This window comes from Mustela nigripes, chromosome 9, assembly GCF_022355385.1.
Source record: "Mustela nigripes isolate SB6536 chromosome 9, MUSNIG.SB6536, whole genome shotgun sequence".
NCBI lineage: Eukaryota > Metazoa > Chordata > Mammalia > Carnivora > Mustelidae > Mustela > Mustela nigripes.
In genome coordinates, this window is record NC_081565.1 from 32,272,739 (window position 1) to 32,291,481 (window position 18,743).

The 18,743-nt window shown below is 49.6% G+C and overlaps 1 protein-coding gene across 1 annotated transcript in view; it reads left to right on the top strand.

Annotated features, from left to right (window-relative positions):
• The window catches only part of GABBR2 (gamma-aminobutyric acid type B receptor subunit 2), a 340,962-nt gene that overhangs the window by 161,921 nt on the left and 160,298 nt on the right, over window positions 1–18,743 (top strand). Inside the window, exon 4 of the mRNA XM_059411211.1 lies at window positions 10,765–10,866. Coding sequence (XP_059267194.1) covers window positions 10,765–10,866 — 102 coding nt within the window. The remainder of the gene's footprint in view (window positions 1–10,764; window positions 10,867–18,743) is intronic.

The following is an 18,743-nucleotide window of genomic DNA, read 5'->3' on the forward strand; positions in this document are numbered from 1 at the left end:
GGGGGTGACTCTGCATTCCGCTTCCTCCCGTGCTCTCCGGTGAGGTTTCTCGAATGTCCCTCCTCTTAGCTGGATGATATCCCTGTTTTATTAATATCTGAATATTTCTGTAACTGTTGGTCTGGGTCTCACAAGCCTGCTGTCACATGGGAGTGGTCGGGCTCCAATGGCTGATTTCTTTCCCCTGCAGCGCAGTCAGCATGGTCTGACTTCACGGAGCTAATGGAGCAGCACAAGTGGCAGGCCAAAGGAGGACAGCTGGCTGGGGGTGTGTGCATATCCAAGAAGGGGACTGGGACCTGCTCCCGCTTCCTCAGGAAGCCCGGGGCTCGGGGCTGGCTGCCGGGGATCCTGGAGGGAGGGTGTGTGGACCCTCAGGACAGTCTCTGGTTCACTGGAGAGAGTGGCCTTGAGCCCAGGACTGTGCTGTTTAGAGAAGGGGAATGAGGAAATCCCCATTCCCAGCTTGGGAATGAGGGAAGGCTTCCTGTAGGAGGAGGTATTTGGGGCTGTGTGGGATTTTAAAGTCAGAGCTGATTTATGAGTTTCCTATTTTGCTGTAACAAATCAACACAAACAACTTGTTATGTTATAGAACAATGCTCAGAAGTTCAAAATCAGCCTCACTAGACCAAAATCAAGGTGTGGGCCAGACAAGTGTGTTATGGAGGCTCTAGGAGAGAATCGGTTCCCTCGCTTTTCCAGCTGCTGGAGGCCAGCCTCATTGCCTGGCTGGTGGTGCCATCCACCACCGTCAGAGCCCATGGTGTGGTTTTGTCACACGGGTCTCTCTCAGATCCCTGCTGTTGTCAGGTCTCCTTTGGGGACCACCTCCCTCTTTCCCTTCTGAAGACCCCTGGGATTACACCAGGTCCACCCAGGTAATCTAGGACAGTCTGCGCTTGAAGACCCTTCACTTAATCCCACCTGCAAAGTGCCCTTCAAAAGTCCCGTAAAGTAAAGGATTCCAGGAACGAGGATATGCGCCTCTTTGGGGAGGGGACCTTCTTTTGTCAATCACACTAATTCTTTGGAATTTCTAAAACTCTGCAAGGCTGGATGATGGGAAGAGGGACCCTGGTTCCCTGGAGTCATTTGTCCCTGTACCAACGCGTGCAGGTTAGTCTAGGGCAATTGTCACCCTACAAGGTACCATTCTGGGAGACAGGCCCTTGAGAAGCTTGTGGGGCACCAGGGCCAAGGAGCGTGGCCTGCAGGCTCTCCCCTACCTCTGATGGACTGCTGCAGCGGGGGAGGTGGCGGTGACTGCAAGGCAGGACGGAGATGTCTTTGGTGGATCCTGGGTACAGGAGACTGTCACTGGCCAGCTCTGCCACTTGGGCTCCCTGTTTGCAGCCACGGTGCGGGTTGGCCAGAGGTCCACTGGCAGGTAAGAGCTGTCCTAAGGGTCTGATGTGAGTGGTTCGGCAGGCTCAGGTCACAGGTCCCCCACACCCTGTGCCATAGTGAGGACAGCAGGGAACTGCCTCATGTCTCTCCCAGGGGCAGCCACAGGCCAGTCTCTGTGCAAGCGGGCTGTGTTTTCAGGCTGAGGCCCGCAGGCAGGCTGCTGGGCATTGGCTCAGCCTTGCAAGACCTCCTCAGATGGTCTCAGCATGAACCCTTGCAGACTCAGACTTTACCCTCTGCCTCTAAGCCCCCATGTGAGTGCTGCCTCCTGTGTGCACCCCTTCCTTCTCTCATCTGCCCCATAGATTTGAGCACCTACGCCATGCAGGACCGGTGCCGGATCCAGGAAGTCAAACAGCCCTTCCCTCGCAGGGCTGCTGTATTAGCTGGGGAGTGCATGTGAGAGCCCCAGTTCTCACAGCAACTCTCCCCAGCTCCCACCTGGGCCCCCCATGCCTCAAGACCTGGCAGCTCCTGGTCCTGCACTTGCTGTCCTGCTTTTGGTAATGCTGGGGAAGCAAGAAAAACTGCCATTTCTTTGGGACAGACCAGTGGCTGTCAAGTAGAGGGCAGCCTTCCCTGTGATGTGAGGTGGAGGCAGGACCGAAGGCCCGCTGCTCCAGGGGTCATGGTTTGGACCAGCAAGGGCCTGGGTCCTGGGAGGCCCCACGTGTATTTGTTTCCGTGGCTGCCATGACAAATCACCGGCAGCTGGTGCCTTAAAGCAACAGAAATTCATTCTCTTCGCGTTCTGGAGCTGAAGGTCTGCAGGCCAGGGTCAGCAGGGCCCTGCTCCCTATGAATGCTCGCTGACAGGGTCCTTACTGGCCTCTTCCGGGCCCTGATGGCTCCACATGCTCCTTGGCTCATAGCTGCATCTCTCCTGAGTCTGCCTCTGTCATCACGGACCTCGTCCCTCATGTCTGTGTGTCCTGAGTCCGCCCTTCCTTTTGTCATCTACGAAGGTACTTTTTCCAAATCAAGTCACATTCACAGATTCTGATGGTTGGGACTTGGACATACCCCTGCGGGGGTCACGGTTGGCTCTGCCGTGTGAACACACAGGTATCCCCCACGCGCACATGGCCTTCATGTGGACACAGCTGCATAGATGCCCACAGGTGTTAGTTATCCTGTGCGATGGGTGCGGTAGACCTCATACACGTTTGCTTGTGGACTTACCCTCGTGAAAAACTTTCAGTTGTGTTCACCTCTGGTTATTAAGAGCTTACATTTACAGAAATCTGAAAGCTGGATAGCTCTGTTTTTTAAAAAAGAATGTTTTCTTGGGGGGCCTGGGTGGCTCAGTGGGTTGAGCCTCTGCCTTTGGCTCAGGTCATGGTCTCAGGGTCCTGGGATGGAGCCCTGCCTCGGGCTCTCTGCTCAGCAGGGAGCCTGCTTCCTCCTCTCTCTCTGCCTGCCTCTCTGCCTACTTGTGATTTCTCTGTGTCAAATAAATAAATAAAATATTTAAAAAAAATGTTTTCTTCAGTGAATGTCCATTAGGTTTAGAAAAGTGGAAATACAGCCACATGGAACAGGGGATTTAAGTGCATGCCCCAAATGTCTGAAAGACTTCAGAGTTGCAGAGGGGTACTTCAAAAAGGCAGAGCAGGGACAGGTGGAATTTTGAAACACTAATTTCCTTGGAACCACACGCATTGGTGATGAGAGAAAACTCCCTTCTCTTGCATCCCACCCAGCTTCTCCTTGCACACCTCTGATGACAGGGAGCTCACTACCTACCAAAGCAGTCTTCTCCATCATTAAAAAGTACTTTTGGCTTTGGGCTGAAGTTTGCTTTCCTGAACCATTTACCTGTTGGTCCCTCCTCTGCCACGGGGGTGCCCAGGACCAGGTGCCCTCTCCTCCATGGGAGAGTCCTTCAGAGTTTGAACCTGGCCATCACTTCCTGCCTTAGTCTTCTCTTCTGCAGGCTTATTTTTTAATTAGCTTAAATTAATGGTGGTTCCTGGGGAGCTCCAGCCCCAGTAAAAGTGACCTGAATTATTCAAAGATTTGAGTGTTTCAAATGCCTGTTTATCCTAATTAGCATCTTAACTACAGCGGTGCCCTCTGCCTCTAACGAGCCACATTTTAGCATGTTCCATAGTTTAATGGATTTTACTTGAATGAACTGTTTAATCAAGTGAAGACACATTTCATGAATGAATAGAAGTAAATCTATAATTATATGCTTTAGTCAGGTAAGAGGAGTGACATTTTGGCACCATCCAGGGCTATATATAGCTAGTGCATTTGAATGACAAAGTAGGTTACCTCCACTTCCATAGGAGAGCTGGGAATTCGCTTTGCTCTCAAGTTCATTTCGTAACCTAATTAGAATTTTCGAAGAGTTGTAAAGTGCATGTGGCACAGATCTGGTTCTCCCCACCTTTACCTGCATCTCTGCCTTTCTAGATGGTTCCCCAGCTGGTGCAGCAGCCTCGTGGCCCAGGGAACTCCTGGCCACAGGAGCCAAGTGTCCCAGGGTCTCCCTGTGGCCTCCCCCTTGCCCTTCATGTCCTCCGTGAGAGCCTTTGTTGCCCAGAACGCGTGGTCGGACAGTGATCACTTAGAGCTGTCCCAACGCTCTGCTTTCCTCTTCTGCCTTTCTTACTGTCTCTTACACCTTCTTGCTCCTTTCATTCTTTCTGTTCTTGCTTCTGACGTGGTCAAGACCTGCTCCTCACGCTGGGGCCAGGAATGGCAGGATCAGGGCCAGGAATGGCAGGGACAAAAGAGGAGACATAACCATGAGATGCGGTAGGAGAGGTTGGGGAGGGGTGAAGAAAGCTTTCATAAAGGAAGATTGGTGCCCCAGACCTGGGGAAAGTGGGGACAGTGCTATGGGGGGTTTCGGGCAGGCTGACAACCCCACTGTGAGTCTGGCAGGCCTGTAGCTTTTACTCCTAAAACATGCGGTTCCCATCTTTAGCTGCACGTGAGAGTCGCCTGGGGAGCTCTGAAAAGGCTGGTGCCCAGGAATTCACATTGCTCTAGGATGTGGCCGGGGCATCAGTATTTTATACAACTCCCTAGGCGGTTCTGATAGGCAATCTAGAAAGTTCCAGGTGACTACAGCCCCAGCCGATACCTTGACCACAACCTCATGAAATCCTCTGAGCCAGGACCACCCAGCTAAGTTGCTCCCACATTCCTGACCCATGGAAACTATGTGAGATGATAAATATATCTTGTTTGAAGCCACAGAGTTTGGGGAAATTTTGTTACACAGCCGTGAAGGACGAGTGCAGATTGTTAGTTGTCCCGAAGCTACCCCTAAGTGGGTCACTTCTTGCATCTCCAGCAGGGCTTCCAGAATCTCTCACTTGGAGGGTTGTTGGGGCCACTTCCTGGGCCTTCCTGTACCCTTCCTGTCTCTTCCCTTCACTGGCCCACAGCAGCCTAAGGCACGGTTCTAGTTATGTCACCCCAACTTGAAACATCGTACTGACTTCCCACTGTGCCTAGGCTTAAGACCATTCTTGGTGTAAGCATTGAGGCCCTTGTGGCCTACTCTTCGTTTTGTGCCCAAAACCTTCCCTCCCCCATCCCTGGCCCATGCTCTGCTTTAGCCCAGTCTGGCTCTTCCAGCTTCCCTACTGCTCTCTCCCTGTGGAACCTTCGCCTGCAGGGCTCCTCGGCCTGGAGTCCTTCTCCCGCCTTTCCTCCTGGCCTGGGTCCAGCTCCTCCATCACAGTGTCTCCCAGAGCATACTCCTGAACTTGAGAGTCCTCCCTTGTTTTGGTAGGTACCAGGGAGGTCATCTGAATGGCCCTCACCCCCACTGATAGAGACCCACATGGTATGCGGAATAGAAGAGATGTCAATATTACCAATGAGTGAAAGAGTGAAAAAATGAGTGGGAGAATGAGAAAATCAATGAGAGAGACTGGCAAGAACAAATAGGTCTTCAATCTAGAATAACCAGAGCACTAGGTAACTGTCCAGAAAGAGAGTCAAACCCCTTGGCAGTGATGGAGCGTCAGAAGGAATTCCAGCCCCAGGAATGAAGCAGGAGCCCCGCTAAGAGCCTGAGGTCTAGGAAGACCTCTAGCCAGCTGACTGACGTACCTGTTCCTCTGGTCTCCTTTCCCTCCTCCAACCTCTCTGCTTCTCCCCCTACAGACTGGCTGTGTCCCCGACGCCTCAGTCTTTTGGACGAGTGAGGCCAGTGTGATGGCTTCATTGGAGTGACAAATTCCCATTACCCCTTCCCCCTCAGGCCCATGACCTAGCTGGGAGGGAGACTGTGTGCTTACCTACTGGGCCCGCTGTTCAGACGGCTGATCTGACCTGACGGGGTTTTCTGCCTGCTTGCGCTGAGCAGGACTATCACTGTGACCCTGGCCTTTCCCCCAGAGCTGCTGACTCTGCCTAGCTCTTGACTTCTTTGAAGATGTTGTACTTTCCTAGAGATTAAAAGAACTTAAATGTTAAAATTCTTGGATTTGGATCTTGGATTCCGAAGGCTGCCTAGAACCCCTTAGGAGAGGTTGTTGTCATCCTTATAACCTTTATAATCCAGCTCCCCGTGTCCCTGGCATCCCTAAAGGGTCCTTCGTCCCTGTCCTAGGCACACGGCACACCTCTCTCCTCTGAGCCTCATCCTCTTTTTCACGCTCCCTCCTAAAGGCAACCAGAACTGAGCCCAGCTTGCCAGGTGTGAGCCGACATGGACAGAGGACAGACCAGAGGGAGCCTGCCCCCTCTTTCATTCTAGATGCGATGCCTTTTAAATGTGGCTCCCAGTCCTGCTCACCCTTTTGGCAGTGGCCTCACTCATTTAACACATTCTGGTTTTCTAATCAAGGGGGAAAATATCCAAGCCCTTGGAAACATTTGTTCACACTGTGATCAATGGTTCTTGGAAAACTGTCCTGCTTCCTTTAGGATCCCTGAGAATTTGCATTTCTAACAAGGTCCCAGGCGATAACGATGTTACTGTCCAGCGGCCACATCTGAGAACCATTGCTTTAGGGACATGCTATCTGGCACAACTTCATATCTAGTCCATACCAGTTCTTGGGCCGAGGGCGAGGGGAGGAGGTGGAATCAGCTGCTGTTGCTTCCAAGCCTATCCCAGATTATGTATTCCTGGCGCTCTGACTCCCTGGTTCTTCTCTGTGGCATTAAGTGAATTGGGCTCCTGGGAGGTCCTCCTGCAACCTGGGCTCGGAACCACTGGTCCGGAAGCAGGGAGAGCTCTCCCCTCAGGTGACCTCAGCCCTGGGAACTGGCCCCAGGGCCCCAGCCTTGAAGGACTCAACCCATCCTGACTCTTCTTCTAGCACACTGGGGACCCCACCCATGACCCTGCTCACTCCTCTGGCAGTCCTGGCTCTTTCCTTCCAGGTAATGGGGTGACCTTCCCCTCTGTCCCATCCATGCAGATTAGGTCCCCCAGTGGGACCCTAACTGTACTGGAGAGTGTGTGTGTGTGTGTGTGTGTGTTTTATTTTCTTGGAAATTAAATTATTCTTTTCCCAGAAGAACGTATTTCTGCTTTTATAGCAGAGGTGATGAAAACCTAGGATTCACTGTGCAGAAATGCACAGTGCAGAAACGCAGTTTATAGCAAGATAAGGGCCCCATTAAACAAGAGAACCTGCAATTCCAGAAGGAAAAATAGGCGTTTACAAATTCTTGTCCTACATCTTCAGGCAGTGGACTGAACGGTCTCCGATCCCACATGTGACATTATGGGTCCCTTTCCTCAGGAGTTACATCAATTCCATTGTTTCTTTTCCATACTTTGGTTTCTTAAAAATACCATTTATTACTGAATTCCTCCATTGGCTTCCTCTAAAGAGGTCCATCAGAATAAATACTTGAGCTGAGCTCAGACTTCGTGGTGCTAAAATTATGGTGGCTGATCGTACCGCCATCTGTTCTGACCTGTTCTGGCTCATCAGGCTTCCAGAACTGTCCACAGCTGGCAGGATCCAGAAGAGCCTGGCTGGGAGCATGGGGAGAGCACAGAACTGAGAGGGACACTTGAGTTTCCTCATTTGTGAAATTAGGGCCAGAGTGAGATGACCTCCAGGGTGTTTTAGTTTTTTTGTTTTGAGTTCTGACTGCCTAAAAGGATGGTTTATTTGCCCTAATCATATACAGTGTTCATGTTCATTCTTTTTTTTTTTTTAAGATTTTATTTATTTATTTGACAGACAGAGATCACAAGTAGGCAGAGAGGCAGGCAGAGAGAGAAGGGGAAGCAGGCTCTCTGCTGAGCAGAGAGCCCGATGTGGGGCTTGATCCCAGGACCCTGGGATCACGACCCAAGCCGAAGGCAGAGGCCTAACCCACTGAGCCACCAAGATACCCCATGTTCATTCTTATTCACAGAGAGATACTCCAAGCCACTGACAGCCTGGATGGCTTGCCTTAACCCTGGACGTGATTGTTCCAGCTTTTAAGCCACATAAAGAACTTGAGAGTTTACAAAGCCATTGCACATCCTCAATGTTTTTACTGGGCACCGAAACAACCCTGTAAATTACACACTGTATTGCGCCCACTTCAGAGGTGCAAAGACTGAGGCCCAAGAGAGCTTTAACAGTTCCCGTGAGTGTGTGCAGTGAGCAAGCTGAGGGCCACTGTGCATGCTGGGTAGAGCGTGCGTCAGCTGCACTGGCTCTTGCATGGGTGACTTTGTACATTTTCTGTGTCTAATGATTGTTGTTGCCTCATAATGTCCCCCAACATGCAAAACAACAGTGGGTCTCCACCTGCATCCACGAAGGATTTGTGGCAGCAGAAATGGAGTGTAATGCCAAAGTCACCTTTTTCAGTCCAATAACTAGTTCCCAGTCTTCTGTCAAAATAGAGGTAAAATCTAAGGATGGGCAAGGTTCACCCTGATTGTGGCAGCTTCGTTCTCAGTGCAAAACATTTATCACAGAGTATTTCAAGCGTTCAGGAAACACAGAATAGCAAACACCCATGGACTCATTACCCAGAATTAACAGATGTTCATATTTTGTCCTATTTATATCATATTTGTCTTAAAGAAATAAAACACAGCAGTTCCCACTGAAACCCCTTAGTTCCCCTTCCACCTTGTGGCTTCCTAGGGACCATCCTGTAATGTTTAGGGCCAAATTATTCCACTTTGATATATACATTAGAAGACTCTACCAATTGTTGAAAGAAGAAGTGCATTATTTTTTTTTTTTGCTGTGATAATATATATGTAACATGAAATTTTCATTTCAACCTTTTTTTAAAAAATATTTTATTTATTTATTTGGCAGAAAGAGCCACAGCGAGAGAGAGAACACAAGCATGAGGGAGCGGGAGAGGGAGAAGCAGGCTTCCCGCTGAGCAGGGAGCCTGATGCAGGGCTCGATCCCGGGACCCCAGGATCATGACCTAAGCCGGAGGCAGATGCTGAACTGATGGAGCCACCCAGGCGATCATTTTAACCATTTTTAAAAGATTGATTGATTTATTTTTAGAGAGAGTGGGTAGAGGCAGAGGGAGAGGGAGAAAGAATCCCAAGCAGACTCTACACTAAGCACGCCCTACGTAGGTCTCAGTCCCATGACCCTGAGATCATGACTTGAGCCAAAACCAAGAGTCAGACGCTTAACTGACGGCACCACCCAGACACCCCCATCCATTTTAACCATTTTTAAGTGTCCAGTTCCATGACATTAAGTACATTCATCCTGTTGTGCAAGCAGCACTGCCATTGTCCCCAGACCTTTGTCATCCTCCCAAACAGTCCCCATAAATCTCAAACACTAACTACCCATCCCTCCTCCCCAACCCCACGCAGCCACCGGTCTACTTTCTGTCTCTATGAATTCAACTCCTCTAGGTACTTCCTCTAAGTGGAATCCTACAGGATTTGTCCCTTGGGTCTGGCTCCTTTCACTTAACATAATGTCTTCATCTGGTCCACGTGGTAGCCTGGGTCAGACCCTCATTCCGTCGTAAGGCTGAATAACGTTCTATGGCCTGTAGACACCACACGGGTTTATCCTTTCATCCACCGATAGGCTTTGGGGTCACTTCCGTCTTTTGGCTTTTGTGAATAATGCTGCTACGGATGTGTGCATACACATACGTCTTGAAGACTCTGTTTTCAGTTCTTTTGCGAATATACACAGAAGCAGGATGCTGGCTCACAGAGTGTTCTACGTTTCCTGTTGGGGGGGGGGGGCTGCCGTTACTGTTCTCCACAGGGGCTGCACCATTTTGTGCCCTGAGGGTTCCATTCCTCTACGACTCCGTCAATGCTTGCTGTCTCCTGTTTTTTTGATAATAGCCATGTGAACATGTGAACAAGAAGGGCTTGTAAGGATCTTCTAAGGAAGAAGAAACCAAGGTCACAAGCAAGTTAGTGACAGAGCAGAACCTAGAACCTGGGGCCCTAATCCCCCGACCCAGGTTGTTTTTACTGAAACACGCCCTTCAGTTTCCATTGCTTTCTCTCAGCAGGCGCTCAGCCATGGCCACAGGTTGGATACAAACTTCGTAATTTCTTTGGTTTGGTCCTTACTCTGCTGTGTATATATGTGTGTGTGTGTGTGTGTGTGTGTGTGAATAATTCAAAGTCATGTCAACATTTTAAGATATGAAAAGATCTTGTATTTTTAAAAACCTAGATTTTGGAGTTCTTCCCCCAAAATCAGAAGGTCTACTGACCCCAAACTGGCATTCTGGCATGGCATGAATGGCACAGCTGCCACCTTAGATGGGACGTGGGGTCACCCGTTTGCCACTGTCGCCACCACTCCCTGACATCCTTCCACACAGACTGCTTCACACACTGGCTGGACCCGGTGAACCCCGGAGTTTGAAGACCTCTGCCCTCTAAACACACAGATGTTAGCCGTCTGCGTGTCAGTGGACAGGAAGTTACGTGTAACAGCCTGGGCTGGTTCCAGACTCCTCGCTCCTTCCTCTATTCTGCACTGTCTATCTGAGTGTCTTACTCTGTCGTCACCCTGGAAGTGAAATATTGCAAACAAGTAATGCAAAATGTAAATAGAGGTATATGTGAACAGTCTGACTTGGAAACCGCGTGATAAGGCAGAGAAACACCAGCACGAAAGGCCAGAGATTCGGTTGCCTGTCTTGACTCTCCCGGGAAACCCCTGCATGGTCCCAGTCCGCTGTCCTTGCCACCCGTGAGTCGTCTGCCCGGTGGGATGGGCGCATCTCCTGGGTCTCCCAGGGTCGTCTAGTTTATAATAAAGGGGGAAAATCACTCCTTTTGCATTGGTGGTGGAGAAAACCAGCCCGGTTGAGCTGCTTCCCCAGGCCGACCCCTCTGAACAACACTTCCCGTCCTTCCTGTGGCCGCCAGCACACCCACCCACTGCTTTCTCTTTGTAACAGGTGAGGAACGACCTGACCGGGGTCCTGTATGGTGAGGACATTGAGATTTCGGACACCGAGAGCTTCTCCAACGACCCCTGCACCAGTGTCAAAAAGCTTAAGGTAGGTGCGGCTGGCCACAGCCTGGAGGACAGACGGACGCTATGCCCTGGGCTTCCCCACATCCCTGACTCTGAAATAGCCACGAGTTTCAGCTGTTTCATCTCATCCTGGCATTTTGCACGTGGGGAGAGGCTCCCAGGCGCTGGCTTCCCTTGGCTTTGTCCTGGCTTAGCCAGCCATGGCCCAAGGCCTGGGTGCTGAGAGTAGAGCCCCATGGAGCTTCCTCTCAGCAGGACCTAAGAGGCAAGCAGAGCGTGAGTCATTACCTCCTTTGTTGTGAAAAGGCTGAGCTAGAGGGACTATCTTGACCCAAGGCACAACGAGGAAGTACAGTTGTTGGGACTGGAAGCTTGGGCTCCTGACCGCTCTCGCGACACCCCAGGAACGGAAAGGGCCATCTAGGAGTTTGCCCCGCTGCGAGTGGTCTCGGTCTGTCATTTGTCTGCTCATCCCACAGACTCTGTCAGCCATCAGGTTGCTCACAGCTGGTGAGGAAGCTGGTTACCTCTCTGGGGATCAGGAACAGGAGGGGCCTGGGAACAAAGGGAGGAAGTGACTCATCCCACCTGGGGAGAGGGTTCACACAGAGCTCCAGGGGAGCATCTGCAGCTGGCCAGGGACCTGGGCCTGCAGGTGCCCAGCAGGGAAGGAGGGCTGAAGATAAGAAGGTAGAGTACCCGTGCTCACCACGCACCAGGGACCAGCAGGAATTCCAGGGAGGAGTGTCGCGGCTGAAAAAAGAATTTGGAGCCAGGTTCCACAAGCCTTGAATGCCGAGCTAAGGAGTTTGGTCTTTAATCCAGGGGGCAGTGGGAGGTGCTAGGAGTTTATAAGCAGGTGCAAACATAGTTAGAGCGGTCCCCTTTCCCTCTCTGTCTCTTCCATTCCCTTATGCCCACATTTAGGGTTGTTGGGTATGGAGACCCCAGATGCCAAATGCTGATATGCCCCTTCCATCTTGGGCAGGTTCCGGGTTACACCGGTCAGAGCAGGTGGCCATTTAGAATCCTTGTCTTCCAAAGTCCTCAGCTCAAAGACAGGAAGACCGAGGCGCAGCGCCAGGAACAAGGGAAGCAGAGCACCCGCGGTTTGTCCCCTGGTCTCAGGAGCAGACACCATGCTTGTACGTGACATTTTAGTCCCAAGAGCCTGTGCAGAGAAGGAAACCATAGCTGGGGAGGGTAGCTGGCCAGGTCGCTGCGGCCAGATGTGCCCACACTGTTTCCCCACAGGCTCTGTGTCCTGAGCGTCCAGTCGGTCCATGGGGTCTGGAGGACCCGGAGCCGTGGAGGGCCTGCTCTGCAGGGATCAGCTGGGTGGGGGCGGGGGCGAGGGCGGGGGCGTGGTGGAGAGAGGAGCTCCATGCTGTGCCAACATCCTCCTGCCACACAGGGCAGCGTCTCCCCAGGGTGGGCACTTGAAATAGCTTCTTCCTGCCCCTCAGAGGCCCCATGAAGTTCTGTGAGCTTTCAGGCTTAAAGAGCCTTTGTGTGTGAAGCAGAAGCACTGGCTGAAAGTCTGCAGGAAATTAGAGTGGGACCTGGGTGCTCTGCTCTTCAACAGTCTAGCTCCAACAAGAGGTAGGAGTGACCTGACTGATGATGGAGATAGCAGCCAAAGTGGCCGGTGCCCTGACCCAGAGCCAGACCCTGATGCAGAGCCTTGACCTTCGCTGGCTCATTCAGTCCTCCCCAGAGCCCTCAGACTGCCTGTGATATTGCGTCCCTGTGTCACAGATGGGGAATGTGAGACTCAAAAAAGAGGTTAAGCATCGCCCTGAGTCACGCAGCTGGGACGTGGTGGGCCGGATTCAAGCCTGGATCTGGGTGACAGGGCAGCTCAGGTCCCTCCACCGCCCCGCACGGCTGCAGGTGCCCAGAAAGGATTCCAACATCACATAAGCTGGAGGGAGCAGAGCCCAGTGTGTTGGCAAAGGAGTCCTTGTGGGGAAGCAGTTTTCCCCAGAGGCCTGCACAGCGCCTTCTCCACCCTTCTTTTCCTCCTTGCTCAGTTGTTCGCTTTTTCCAGAGGCCTTTCCTGAGTGCTTCATATAAGAGTTAAATAGTAGGGGTGCCCGGGTGGCTCATTAAGCATCTGACTTCAGCTCAGGTCATGATCTCAGGGTCCTGGGATTGAACCCTGCATAGGGTTCCCTGCTTGGTGGGGAGCCAGCTTCTCCCTCTTCCTCTGCTGCTCCCCCTCCGTGTATGCTCTCTCTCTCTCTGTCAAATAAATAAATAAAATATTTTTTAGAAAGAAAGAAAGTTAAATCCTTGTCCATTTTCTGCTGATTTTGTCCATTACACTGATGGATGTCTGTATTCGTTTCCGAGGGCTGCTGTAACATAGTGTACCACACACTATGTGACTAAAGGCAACAGATATGTATTCTTTCATGTTCTGGAGGCTGGAAGTCCAAGGTCAAGGTGTCGCCAAGGCCATGGTCTCTGGAGTCTCTGGGGTTTTCCCATGCCCTTCTCTTTGCTTCTGCCATTGCCAACAATTTGCGTAACTCCTGTTCCTACTTCGTAGAGCGATTCTCCCCTTTCTCTTCACATTGTCTTCTTGTTAGGACACTGGCCGTGTTGGATTACAAGGCTACCCTACTCCAGTATGAGCTCATCTTCACTAATTACATCTGTAGTGACCTTGTTTTCAAATAAAGCCACATTCTAAGGTCCTGGAGATTCAACCTATCTCTAGAGGACACCATTCAGCCCTTCACAGCATCCGACCTACTATCCGTTTTGTCTGGTTGTTTCATCATCTGTCTCCTCCCACTGGAACATAAGCTCCAGGAGGCAGCAGCTTCGGTCTGCTGTACTCACTGGGTCATTCCCCGTCACCTGGAATCAAATTAATGTGAGTGTGTGTGAAGGAAATACCAAGTCTGGACAGACAAAGCCAATGGAGAACACAAGGACTAAATACTCAGGAATAAAAGTAACTTCTGGAAAGCTCAGAGGAAAAACAAATCTCTGGTTTACTGTGGGGTAGGACAGAGAAGGAGGTACGGAGGACGTGGAAGAAAATTAAATACCGAAGCGCCGAATTAAAATCTGCTTTGGAGGTATTAGAGAGCAAAGTTAATGCCAAGAAAAATAAAAATCAATAGCGTGAAGGACAAACTTGAGATATTTCCCAGAATTCAGAGGAGATGGTGAAAGTGGTGAGTCTGATGAGGGAGGAGCTAACAGTTAGGGACACTGGAGAAGGGAGCTCCGGAGGGAAAATGAGAACAGATGAAATGGAACCAAAATCAAAACACAGTAGGCACCACAGTAGCAACACATACACCTCACATCCAGATCTTGGTTTCTAATACCGTACTCCACAAAAAGGATCCAGAATTCCTTGGAGAGATGGCCGATTTTCGGACTTTTTAATAATTTTTTTTTTTAAAAATCTTAAAAATAAATATCCGTGTGTCTGTGCTGTTTTGGATAAATACATGGCAAAGAACAGACAAATCTCCTATACAGAAGAATTCCAAATAATTTGTATAGATATCTCAAGCTCACAGAGGTGAGAGCAGAGGGAACCACTTCTTTTTTTGTTTTTGTTTTGTTTTTATAGATTTTATTTATTTATTTGACAGAGAGAGAGAGAGAGAGATCCCAAGCAGGCAGAGAGGCAGGCAGAGAGGGGCAGGAAGCAGGCTCCCCACTGACCAGAGAGCCCAATGTGGGGCTCCCTCCCAGGACCCCGAGATCATGACCTGAGCTGAAGGCAGAGGCTTAACCCAGTGAGCCACCCAGGCGCCCCCAGAAGGAACCACTTCTTAAGTGACTTCCTTCCAAAGAGTACACTATGGAAACGGGGGAGAAAAGTAGCTTGATGCTGGAAAAATCAGACACACACAGCCTCAGCCAGGAGACCAATGTCAAGGTCAACAGTTATAAGTCACATGGATAAGATGCACTCTTGGTATGAGAAGAGGCAAAAGCCAATTTCCCTCTGTGGTCTTCCTTCCCAAAACCCACACCCCAAGCCTAAGCACAAAGAAAATGTCAGGCAAATTCTAGTTGAAGCCCATTTTCTGGATACTCCTCAAAACGGTCTAGGTCTTCAAAAATAAGGAACATCTGAAGCCAAAAGGAGCCTACGGAGATATGACAATGAAATATAGTATGGTACTCTGGTTGTGATCCAGGAATAGAGCAAGGACATTAGAGAGAGAGAGAAAAAAAAAAGGAAATCTGAATGAAGTATGGACTTTAGCTAAGAATAATCAATATTGATTCATTAATTATATTAAATGTACCACAATAACCTAAAATATTAATAATAGGGAAGGCTGGGTGAGGAACACAGGGGAACTTCCTATCTCTGTCATTTTTCTGTAAATCTAAAAACTAATCTCGAATAAGAAGTTTATTTTTAAAAAAAGGAGACACACTTAAGTGGGCTCAAGAGAGTGCTGCTGGTTCGGACCGACAGAATGGCTAACATTCAACCATTTTTGAACTACAGCATCAACAATTTCATAAAGGAAATGTGCCTCCTGTGAGTGCCTGGTCCAGCTGGCCTTTCCACGTTCTAGCAGAATGGTGAAAGGGGAGTCATACCAAGATGCATTTTGGCAAAAGCTTTGAAGTACAAACATAAAGGGAAAAATCTCTAAGAATCTAGGCCAGAAAAAAGCAAATTTCCCACAAAGGTGCAAAAATCAGGCCACCTCCACTCGTCTGCAGCACTCAGGCCCAGAGACCATGGAGCGGCTGGAAAGCATCCTTACATGCATGCGGTTCAAGGTCTCCTAGCCAGGTGCCCTTCTCGGAGTTCATCCTTGAAGTCCGAGGTCAGCTTAGCCAGCCAAGAACAATGGCGAACTTGAGAGCAAGTCGTGGCGGTGACGGCTGAGTAGGGGCTGCAGAGACCCGTGGACAGAGAGCTCAGTCTAAATCATTGTTACAGGGGTGCCTGGGTGCCTCAGTGGGTTAAAGCCTCTGCCTTCAGTTCCGGTCATGATCCAAGAGTTCTGGGATCGAACCCCACATCGGGCTCTCTGCTCAGCAGGGAGACTGCTTCCCTTCCTCTCTCTCTGCCTGCCTCTCTGCCTACTTGTGATCTCTGTCTCTCAAATAAATAAATAAAATCTTTTTAAAAAATAAGTCATTGTTCAAAACTGTACACAGATGCAGAAGTCCGTTTTGAAAGCCAATGTCCATATACATAGTGTGCAAATATACTTTAGTAATAATAACTGAGATGGAAAAATCCAAATTCCATTAGAAAAATCCAAATTCCAGTCACAGAGCCCCCAAAAATGGGTGAATAAAACATGGGTGGTAGCCTCTGTTCTTAAGTAAAAGGGACTCAGCAGAGCCCACCTTGCTCATGAGTTTCCTAAATAAACCTACAAGCTAAAGAAGGCTTTGAATAACTTGATGGTAAATATACCATCATGCAAACAGAACCCAAAGCTTTTGGCAGAGAAGGTAGAAGCGGGGAAAAATCTAGTCCACATATTGAAAACCAGAAAGCCTAACATATAATTGCAGACCAAAAAGAGCCATTCTGACCATAAATTCAAGTGGGTCAGCCTCCCTATTAAAAGGCAAAGACTTTGAGAATTGGGTTTTTGCAGAACTTACTACCGCTATTGACAACAGAAGAAGTGACCCAGAAAGGTCATAGGTAAGAGGTCGGGCACAGGTAGATCAAGCAAACCCAACCAAGCAAGAACCCCCAATGTTCATATGAGACCAAAGGGAATTCAGGGTACCCACCGTGATGAAGGAGAGTCATTCTCTGTAGACAGGGGGACCATTCACCATGAGAATAACACACTCATGGACCATTATTGCTGTAAATTACCTCTCATTGAAATATATAAAGAAAAGCCTGTTAAAATACAAAGGAGAATTGACAGAAACACAATAGCACTGGGAGCCATAACACTCCCGGTCTTGGACAGATCACCCAGGCGGAAATAAGCAAGAGCACAGAGGAACCAAATCATGAAATTCATCAGTCTGATTTAGCAGATATGTACCAAAGTTCGCCCAAAGGAAGTCAAGAAATAAAACCATCTCTGCGCTGAAGACCCGCGGCTTTTAAGCTCTTCCCAGGCCTGTTCCAAACATGGGGGCTTGAAAGTGAACTGTTGCTAGGCTGGGCGGGGGAAGCGGGGGCGGTGGAGGCTGCCCCTGGCTATTTCCAGGGTGCCTACTCTGAAGCCCTGGGCCCTGTGGGGGAGAGTGCCAGACTTCAGATGCTCTGTTCATTTTATTTGCTTTGTTTGTCTTCCCTGGAGCAGCCCCCCAACCCACCATTCAGGATTCAGATTCCAGGAAAATATCCCTAATTTATAAACCAGCCGATGAGCAACCTTAATTCCGTCTGTAGCGTTCATTCCCCCTGGCCGTGTCACGGAGCACATTCCCGGAGATTAGGAAAGAGGACATTTGGGGGTGGGGGGGCATTAGTCTGCCTCTCATAGGAAGGCCACAAAAATAGGTCTTCAGGTGGATGGCTGACCCCTTTGCTTCAGGAGCCTGCTTGACTGCAGAAACTACAGTTCACACAGGCACCCCAGGGGGATGCCAAGCTACAGAACAAACAGGTACATCTTCCCAGCGGGACCGTTTTGCTCAGAAACATGGGAAGAAAAGCATTATTTTTAATCTTAAGATAAACATAGATAACGTTATTGGAATGCTAAATATACATGATTTTCAAGATAAAATAATAAGCTTTACAGAAGTTGCATGCTTTCCCAGTGGGATGCTCTGGGCTATTCCTTCTTTACTTCCTTCTTTAAGAATATACGTCTTCGTGGCGCCTGGGTGGCTCAGTGGGTTAAGCGGCTGCCTTTGGCTCAGGTCATGATCTCGGAGTCCTGGGATTGAGCCCCGAATCGGGCTCTCTGCTCAGCAGGGAGCCTGCTTCCTCCTCTCTCTCTGCCTGCCTCTCTGCCTGCTTGTGATCTCTCTCTGTCAAATAAATAAATAAAATCTTTAAAAAAAAGAATATACGTCTTCTTGGGATGCCTGGGTGGCTCAGTCAGTTAAGTGTCTGCCTTTGGCTCAGGTCATGATCCCAGGGTCCTGGGTTCCAGCCCTATGTCGGGCTCCACACTCGGCAGGGAGCCTGCTTCTCCCTCTGCCTGCTGCTCCCCCGCTCGTGCTCTCTCTCTCTCTCTCTGACAAATAAATAAATCTTAAAAAATATAAAAATAAGTTAAAAAAAGAATATATGTCTCCTTACAGTATCGACTTGTCTAATCACTATGTAGTACATCTCAAACTAACGTAATGTTTTATGTCAACCACACTCCAGTAAACAGACAGACAGGCAGACACAGATAAAAATGAAGAGTAAATGGGAGGGTTAATCAGGATGAAAAGATTATTGTAACAACAGCAACAAAAGTATATATGTCTCCTGCTTCTCTGCCTTTAGGTATATTTCTGGTAAGGAAAAGAAAATGTCTAAGAAAAACCAACCCTAACTAAATAAAAGTACTAATTCTGGGTGTGGAACAGGGTGTCAGGGCCGGGAGGGACTTGGGGAAACCTCTAGGCTAACCATGCTGGATTTACCCCAGGCCTTACAGCCAGAGTCAGGGGGCAGGAATGGGCCTGGGCTAAAGACCCCTTCCCCAGTCCCCACTGGCCCAGGTCAGTCCCCCTCAGTCCCCCACGCCCACCCCAATGCCGCCAGCCTCTAAAAGCTTGTGCTGCCCTAGGGCTCCTAGCTCCTCTTCCCTTCCTACAGCATCACGCACAGTTTTCTCTGATTTTCCAGCAGCCCAGGGGGTCTGCAATGCTGGGCACCTGGGACACAGGAAGCAATGGCATGTGGACCAAGACAGATGCACCGAAGGCTGGCGAGGCTGGGTAATACAGAGGTCAGGGTCCGGGTGACCTTCC